The 8808-nt window shown below is 42.4% G+C and overlaps 1 protein-coding gene across 1 annotated transcript in view; it reads right to left on the bottom strand.

Moving 5' to 3' along the window:
- Nucleotides 1-487: 487 nt before the first annotated feature.
- RBMX2 (RNA binding motif protein X-linked 2) overlaps nucleotides 488-8808 on the bottom strand; it is a 9028-nt gene continuing 707 nt past the window's right edge. The window contains exons 3-6 of the mRNA XM_006172294.3: nucleotides 7179-7230; nucleotides 4427-4556; nucleotides 1570-1747; nucleotides 488-1073 (exon numbers count right to left, since the gene is read on the bottom strand). Of these exons, the coding sequence (XP_006172356.2) occupies nucleotides 574-1073; nucleotides 1570-1747; nucleotides 4427-4556; nucleotides 7179-7230 (860 nt within the window). The 3' untranslated portion in view covers nucleotides 488-573. The remainder of the gene's footprint in view (nucleotides 1074-1569; nucleotides 1748-4426; nucleotides 4557-7178; nucleotides 7231-8808) is intronic.

The following is an 8808-nucleotide window of genomic DNA, read 5'->3' as shown; positions in this document are numbered from 1 at the left end:
TTTAAGAAGTGCCTGGTATTTTCCCTTTCCTGGCAATTTCTACTTAAATTGTAATCTGTGGGCTCAAGGGCTATATTTATAAACCAAAACTTATGGCACATACTCTTGGAAGTACCAAATGTATACCTTGGGCTAAAACATAAAGACCATCTGGCTATTTAAACTACAATCTTCTTTTTCTTTTTTTTTTTTAGTTTGCTTTAGGATGCATGTTATCACCAGAGAGTTGGTGGGGGTGGGGTGAGAAATCACCCCCAAGCGGAGTTGGCCATGCAACAATCCCTTCTCCATTCTCCACTTTGGGCATATACACACATGCACCCAATGGATTTTTCAAGTTGCTGGGTCCAGGACTCAAACCACAGAGTTGGCTATATGGGATCCGGCCACCTTAACCCCCATGCCACCTGGCTAGTCCCAAAATTACAGCCATTTTTAATGACTCTGATAATCAAGGCGTTAGAAGAATTCAGTCACAGAGTATATATACAAAAAAAGCAATAGTAAAATTGAATTTGACCATATTTTAAAAACAAAGTTCAAGACGAAATCTATGGAGCAGATGAACAGGCTTCAGTGACGCCTGTGGTCACTGCGATTGGAGGACTCTCGCTCCCTGGAGTGCCGGGCTCTTTTATGTCTATGGGATTTATCTCGGCTCCTACTTCTACTTCTGTGACTGCGCCCTTCAGAGTGCCCACTGTGTCGGCTAGAATGTGTGTCGGAGCCTCGCCCTCTGTCCTTTTCCCTGTTCTTTTCTTCTCTTGCCTCCCTCCGGCTTGAGGACTTGTGCTCATGCTTGGGTTTCTCCTTCTTTGGCTCCCTCTCTAGGTTTTCGGCTCCACCACGGCCCATAGTCTTGACCTCAGGAGAGTTGGGGTAGTGTTTCCGCCCCTCCCTGGACTCTGACTTTGGAGCCCTCTCTGAGTTCTTGCTGCTGTGCTTCTTAGAGCCAGAGTCATCCTTTTCCATTGTCATTTTGCTCCTGGGTGATGAAGAAGAAGGCTGCTCTGCATGTGTGTCCCTGTCTGTCTTCTCTTTGTCTTTCTTTTTCTTCTTTTTTTCCTTTTTATCTGGTAGAAAAGGGAGGCAGGAGAAAAAAATCAATAAGAAAAAAGAAAACAAAATAAGGAACTTCCTAAAAAATGTGTTTTTCCTCTGGGCATATTACATCAAACACAGGTATCATAGTTCAATGTTCACATACTAGGAGATGGAGAATGTGCTTAAGGAAACAGCCTTGGCAGCAGTATGAAGCAGTCGGTCTACACTTCCTGGAAAGTGCTTTCCAGAAACCAACTTGGATATCTGTCACCTTTCAGATGTCAAGCTGCTGTTTAAGACAATTTCCACCCTGAATTACATCCATAAAGACCACCAAATACGGTCACATTCTGAAGCACTGGGGATTAGTCAGGAATTGAACATATCAGCTTTGGGGTGACTCAATTCTGCCCACAATAGCCTTCCACTGATACCCTTTTCCCAATTAAAGAATTTTCTTGAGTCTCAGTGTCTTAAATTACCCTTTTCCCAATTAAAGAATTTTCTTGATTGTCAGTGTCTTACCTTTCTTGTGCTTTATTTTGGGTTTGTCATCTTCAGAGCCTTCAGATGAACTCTGTGAGGGGGTGTGAGCCCCACAGCCCTTCTCCTGGAGCACTCTGGTCACATCATCCATTTCTTCTGAGTCCTTAGGAGCCCGATAGTTAGATACATGGTCCACTCGAATAGTTCTTCCTTTGATCTAAGCAAGACAGGCAATGCTTCAGTAAAGACAGCCCTCATGTCATCTGAACCCAAGCTGCACAGAACAATCTGAACCATACTCGTCATCCTCTTGCTAATCTTATTTCTGGGAAAAACACTAAAGCAGATCTGCCCAACTGGTGTGTCACAGCACATATACCTAGACATTCATACACTCAGCCAGGTGAGGCCTGGGGTAGCTGCGGCCACTGGGACAGTTGTATCAGCAGCCTCGTCAGCTTACTCCAGGGGCCATACGTGAACAGAGTACATTCATGTTCTACATTTGCCATGAAGTGAAAAAAGGCTGCAAGGCTGTCCCAGAGCACAAGCATCAAGAAAGACTGTGAGAATTTAGATGCAATATGAATACCCCCAATCTGTAACTGAATTAATTCACAATGAAACATACCTTGGGAATGCCTAGTAAATAGAAGGGATTTCTGAAATGTAGCTACAGGCAACGGCAACATTCTAAACACAGTAATTAGGAGGAGGTAAAGTCAGACCAATAATTGATGGAGAGGGAGGAACCAAGAAAAGACCACTTTCTTTATTCTTAAGCCTTCATACCTTGCTCTACTCCTACTATACTGGAACAAGTGCTCACACACATAGAAAGTTCTGCTATGATTTGCAATGTCCAGGTGAACAACAACAAATTAACCTTTCACTTACAATTTTTTAATTTGCTATAGTACACATGTGCTCACCAGAAAGAAACAGAGAGAGAGCAAGGTTTGGGAAAGAGAGAAATTGAGAAAGCAAGCTGTCAGGTCTGAGACTCAAACTGCAGTTGGCTATGTGGGAGTCCAGCACCTTAACCACCAGGCCACCTGCTGGCCCCTTAACCTTTTACTTACATTAACCTTTTCACTTAATTGTTCTGTAAAAATCCAAAATGTTTGTCTTTGTATATGCCATGAAGTGAAAAAAGGCTGCAAGGTTGGCTCAGAGCACAAGCATCAGGAAAGACTGCAAATTTAGATGCAGGATGAAACTGGATGTATGTACAAAGAGTGACCGGGGGGGTGGGGGACAAGAGAGAAAATAGGAAAGCACCCCTACCCATGATGGATGGTCATGTTGTAATCCCTTCTCCTTTATTTCTCTCTCCTTTCAGGATTTTGGATACACATTCACACTGTCTGGATCCAGGACTCGAATGCATAGTTGGCTACGTGGGATCTAGTTGTATTAACCACCACGCTGACTACTGGGCCAAATTTGGCTTTTATTGTTCCAATATAAGAACAAATGTTTATTCTTCCCTTGCCGAGCAGCTTGTTATCTACACTATTCTCCACTTTGAAACATTTTTGAAAACCTTCCTTTTACAGTTACTCCCTCTGACAACTGCTTTCCTTTAAAAAAAGAAATCTAGGACTAGCACCATAGCCTAGTAGTTAAGGGAACCAGATCCTACATAGCCAACTGTGAATCTGAATCTTTGTCCCAGCATCTTGAAAAAGATGCCAGGCACGTGTACATACGTGTCCCAAATCCAAACAGGGTAGAAAAATGGAAGAGAAGGGATTATGGCATGACTGAACCCCATTCAAGGGATTTTCTCTTCCTCTCCTGTCTCTCTATCTCTCTTTGGGAAGTGTACACATACTCTGGCAAAACTAAAAAAAAAAAATTAAACCTGGTTCCACTCTGTCCTATAACCTCCAAGTGTTCCATAGTGGTGCAATCAGTGACAAACTCTCCAAGAGTCACCCCTCCCACACTGTGACAATGCTCATTTCAACTGCAGTGTTTCTCCTAAATGAGTGCAGGGCCCAAGTGGAACATAGGTAAGCATTATTTGCCCCATGTCCTTCTCCTAGTTCAATGCCTCACTTACAAAGGCAGGGGGGTGGGATAAGAGGAATCCGAGGACAGAAAATTTCAGAATGGGTTCACAGATCTTGTCATCAGATTTTTTTTTTTTTTTTTGCCCATTTGCTATAGGGCACATGCACTCGCTGGAAAGACAGAGAGAGACAGACAAAGAAAGTGAGAAATAACTGCCCCCTCGGCGGATGGTCATGCCGCAATCCCCTCTCTTCCATTCTCCTCTCAGGATCTTGAGTACACATGCACACGCGCCTGGCATGAGTTTAAGCCACCAGGTCCAGGACTCAAACCACAGTCGACTACATGGGAGTCCAGCAACATAATCATTACGCTATCTGCTGGTCCCCTTGCCATCAGATTTTAAGTAGAGAATTTCCAGGGCCCAATATGATAGGTTGCTACAGACAGAGGCCAATTGTGCATGGCTATGGCCTAGGTCACAAAGTCATGAGAAGCCCCAAACCCTCTGACAAGTGGAAGAACAGTGCCTATAAGTCTCTTTGTTCTCCAGTGCACCAGAGATAAGAAAGTGCAAGGCAAGAAGGGCAGGGGGAAAAATAGAAGCCTGGATGAGGGAATGCACAGTATCTATGCTCCTAGAAAGATGGTTTGCTAAGCGATGGGAAATGAAACACGTTCTGGCAGGGCCAGGAGCCAGAATTATTTTCTGTGAACCACTGCTGGGCCAGCATAGCTCCACACCTTTGTAGCCCTAGCAACACACTCAGCTGGCCAGCACTGCAGTTGTACCTGTGAGGACCAGGTGGAAAATAGAAACTAACCCTTACACAGGAAGAAGTGCAGTCAAATCCTATCTAATAATAAGTACACTCACCTTGATCCCATTAAAATTGTCAACAGCCAGAATCGTGCTCCTCTGGTCTTCATAGCACAGGAAACAGAATCCTTTGGATTTCCCAGTCTTTTTGTCCCGTACAAGGTTAATGTTAACAACCTCACCATATCTATTAATTTCATAAAAGAAGGAAACACTATTGACTTAAAATGCCAATACTTTAAGATTGGATGATAAAACAAAATTCAAATAATACAGTCTATATGGAAGATACATCTAAAACAGATAACCTAGAAAGGTCAAAAATAAAAAGATAGCTAGGAACCAGCAGTAAGCGTAATGGCTATGTCGCTGGACTCCCACGTAGTCGACCGCGGTTCACGTCCTGGACCTGGTGGCTTAAAAACTCACACCGGGCGTGTGTGTGTGCGTGCCCTGGATCGGATCCCAAGAGGAGAATGGAGGAGAGGGGATTGCGGCGTGACCATCCCCCCTGGGGGGTGATTTCTCACTTTCTGTCTCTCTGTCTCTCTCCGTCTGTCTGGCGAGCGCACACACCCTATAGCAAAAACCTCTCCAAAAAAAAAGAATAAAAAAAAAATTAAAAAAAATAAAAAGATAGCCAAGGTTATAGCAGGAACATTAATTTAAAAAATTGGTGGCAATATCAAGATCAAAGACAAACTCAAGGCCAAAATAAAAACATTAAATGGGGTTAAGAGGGTTATTTTATAGGTCTAATATATAACAAAGGTATAAGTCATAAAACCTAATGGACCAACTAAGAAATCAAATGTATTTTTTTAATTTGCTACAGGGCACATGTACTCACCACAGAGCAACAGAACAAAAGAGAGCATCCCTCAAGGGAATGGCCACACTACAATTCCTTATCTTCCATTCTCCTCTTGGGATTTGGGGCATACAATGCACCTGATATGTTTTTCAAGCTACCAAGTCCAGGACTCAAACGGTGTGGTCAACTATGTAGGATCCAGACACCTTAACTACCACACTGCTGGCTTGCCCAAGTAATCAAAATTTTTAATTGGACCAGCCCCACAGCCTCGAAGAGCTGGATCCCATATGGCTGACCATGTGGCTCAAATTCCACCCCTGGGGGGCCAGCAGATGACATAGCAGTTATGTCACTGGACTCCGACATGGCCAGCTGTAGTCCGAGTCTCAGACCCGGTGGCTTGAAAATCACACCAGACACATGTATGTGCGTGCCCAAGATCCCAGGAGTAGAATGGAGAAGGGACTGTGGCATGGCCATCCCCTCTGGGGACTAATTTTTCACTTTTCCTCTGTTTCTGTGTCTCTTTCTCTGGTGAGTACATGTGCCTAAGGCAAAATGTCTTTAAAAAAAATTCAAACCCTGGCAGCTTGAAAAATATGCCAGGAACATGTGTGTGCATGCCCCAAGTCCTGACAAGACAGAAAAATGGAGAAGGAATTGCAGTATTATCAAACTCCATTGGGGGTGTATTTTCTCACTCTCCCTTTCTCTCTGTGTCTCTCTGGTAAGTATACATGCTCTCTAGCAAAATAGTAAGAAATTTCTTTTTAAAATCTTTTTAATTAAGGGACCAGCAGTTGGCATAATGGCTATGTCACTGGACTCCCATGTAATTAACTGCAGTTCAAGTCCTGAACCTGGTGGTTTAAACTCATGCTGGGCGTGTGTGCATGCATGCCCAAGATCCCAAGAGTAGAATGGAGGAGAAGGGATTGTGGCATGGCCATCCGCCTGGTGGGTTATTTCTCACTATCTGTCTCTGTCTCTCTCTGTCTTTCTGGCAAGTGTACACACCCTACAGCAAAAATATCTCTCTCAAAAAAAAAAAAAAGCTGTTAGAAATGATGTAGTGGTTAAGGCACTGGACTCCCACATGGCCGACCATGGTTCGAGTCCCAGAGCTAGCATCTTGCTTTCTCACTTTCCTTCTCTCTCTCTGTCAAAATTAAAAATAATAATAACAATAAATAAAATTAAATAATTCTTTTTAAAAAACTATAAAAAACACAAAAAGAAACTAATGGAAGATTTAAACATATCACTTAAAAGTTTATAACCTACAAAGTTGGAAGAAATTTGGTAAGATCTGAGATATTACTATAAAAGTATATCATAGAAATACAAATAAATATAATTAATATAACAATCACATTAACAAATATTAATGCTGGACCAATACGTGTGTACATATATGTATATATACACACACGCATACATGCTATACACTTACATAAAACCATCCTCAGGAAAATCTGTAACCTTAAAGAATTTTATTGTTAAAAAAGAATGAATGAATATAAAAGAAGAAAACAACATAATGAAAGCGGATGGGAGTTAATAAAGATAGAAGCCGACCACAGCTTAAGTCCCAGACCTGGTGGCTTGCTTTCTCACTTTCCCTCTCTCTCTCACTCTGTCCCTCTCTGGTCAAATTAAAAATAAATAAATAAAGTTAAATAAAATAATTTTTAGAAAACTATAACAATTAAATAAACTAACAGGATACAAAGCTAAAAATCAATCACCTTATAAACAATAGTCAATTATAAGACATAGGGGAAGAGAACTCCTATTTATAACAGCAACAAATAATATAAAATACTCAGAACTACACTTAACAAGCAGTATAGAAAGCCTATATAATGAAAACTTTTTAAAAAACTCCTAAAAGATACAAACATAAACTTGAACAAATATAAAGACATAAAATGCATTATGGAAACAAACTACTCTGTAGAATCCAAAGGCAGGAAATGAAAGGGGACGTACTGTGAGAACACACAGATGATGTCTCCTTCAGTCAGTTCATAAGGAAGCCCTCCTAGAAGAGAAAAGTACATTTTAATTCAACATTTACCAAGTGTCTAATTCAATCCATGCACTAGGCCAGGCACTGGGAACACAAAGAGTAAGCCATAGCCCTTGCCCTTGAAGAAATTACAGTCTGATGTAATGACAGGATTGCATTACAAGGTACTTCTTTTTCCTTTCTTTTTTTTTTTTTGAGAGGTTTTTGCTATAGGGTGCGTGTGCTCGCCAGAAAGACAGAGAGAGACAGAGAGACAGAAAGCAAGAAATCACCCTCCGGGGGGATGGCCACGCCGTAATCCCTTCTCCTCCATTCTCCTCTCGGGATCTTGGACATGCACGCACATGCGCACGGTGTGAGTTTAAGCCACCGGGTCCGGGACTCGAACCGCAGTTGACTACATGGAAGTTCAGCAAGATAGCCATTACACTAACTGCTGGTCCCAACAAGGTACTTCTTTTTTTGTTCTACCAGTACAAATGTGATCACTCAGTCCCCCTCACACCCAAAGTGCTATGGAGAAAGCAAACAGTTTCCATCACAAAATTTTCTATCACAAAAATATCTTGACTCGGGACCAGCAGTTAGTGTAATGGCTATGTTGCTGGACTACCATGTAGTTGACCACGGTTCGTGTCCCAGACTCGGTGGCTTAAATTCACGCAGGGTGCGTGTGCATGTGTGCCCAAGATCCAGAGAGGAGAATAGAGGAGAAGGGATTGTGGCGTGGCAATCCCTCCTGGGGAGTGATTTCTCACTTTCTGTCTCTGTCTGTCTGCCAAGCGTGTGTGCCCTATAGCAAAAAAACTCTTAAAAAAATACATATATCTTGGGACCAGCAGTTAGCATAATGGCTATGTCGCTGGACTCCCACGTAGTCGACCGCAGTTTGGGTCCCAGACCCGGTGGCTTAAACTCACGCCGGGCGCGTGTGCGTGCGTGCCCAAGATCCCGAGAGGAGAATGGAAGAGAAGGGATTGCGGCGTGGCCATCCCCCCTGGGGGGTGATTTCCTGCTTTCTATCTCTCTGTCTCTCGTTGTCTGTCTGGTGAGCGCACATGCCCTATAGCAAAAACCTCTCCAAAAAAAAAAATATACATATATCTTGACTTCATCTGCCATTAGCCACCAACTCACAGCTGTGATCCGAAATCAGTTTAAATATGCCATTATTAAACTCACCTCCACATAGACTAAAGATTATACAGACAACGGTTAAACACTTCATGGGAAATAAGTTCCCCTCCAAATGTTTCTTTCCTCATCTGTAAAATGGGGACATTAGTATTTACTTTACAGGACTGTGATTAAGAATTAAATGAAACAATGAACATAAAGTGCTTGTCACAATGTCTGGTGCAATAGTCTCTTTGAAGAATCAAACTATAAAATGACTAACACAAAGTGAATACAGGGATGATAGCACAGCCATGGACAAAAGGCAGGAGCTAATTAGGGGAGGAAAATGAATTCTGAGGGAAGGAGACCAAGGCTGGTTAGCAGTGATACCAGTGTGCAAAACCATGAGTTCTAGAATCCCACGGTTGTGGCTGTGGCACTTAGTAGCTATGAGACCTTAAGGAAATCTGA

The sequence above is a fragment of the Tupaia chinensis genome, unplaced genomic scaffold (genome assembly GCF_000334495.1).
Source record: "Tupaia chinensis unplaced genomic scaffold, TupChi_1.0 Scaffold144058_2, whole genome shotgun sequence".
Taxonomy (NCBI): Eukaryota; Metazoa; Chordata; class Mammalia; order Scandentia; family Tupaiidae; genus Tupaia; species Tupaia belangeri.
This window is presented reverse-complemented; position numbering and strand designations above follow the sequence as displayed.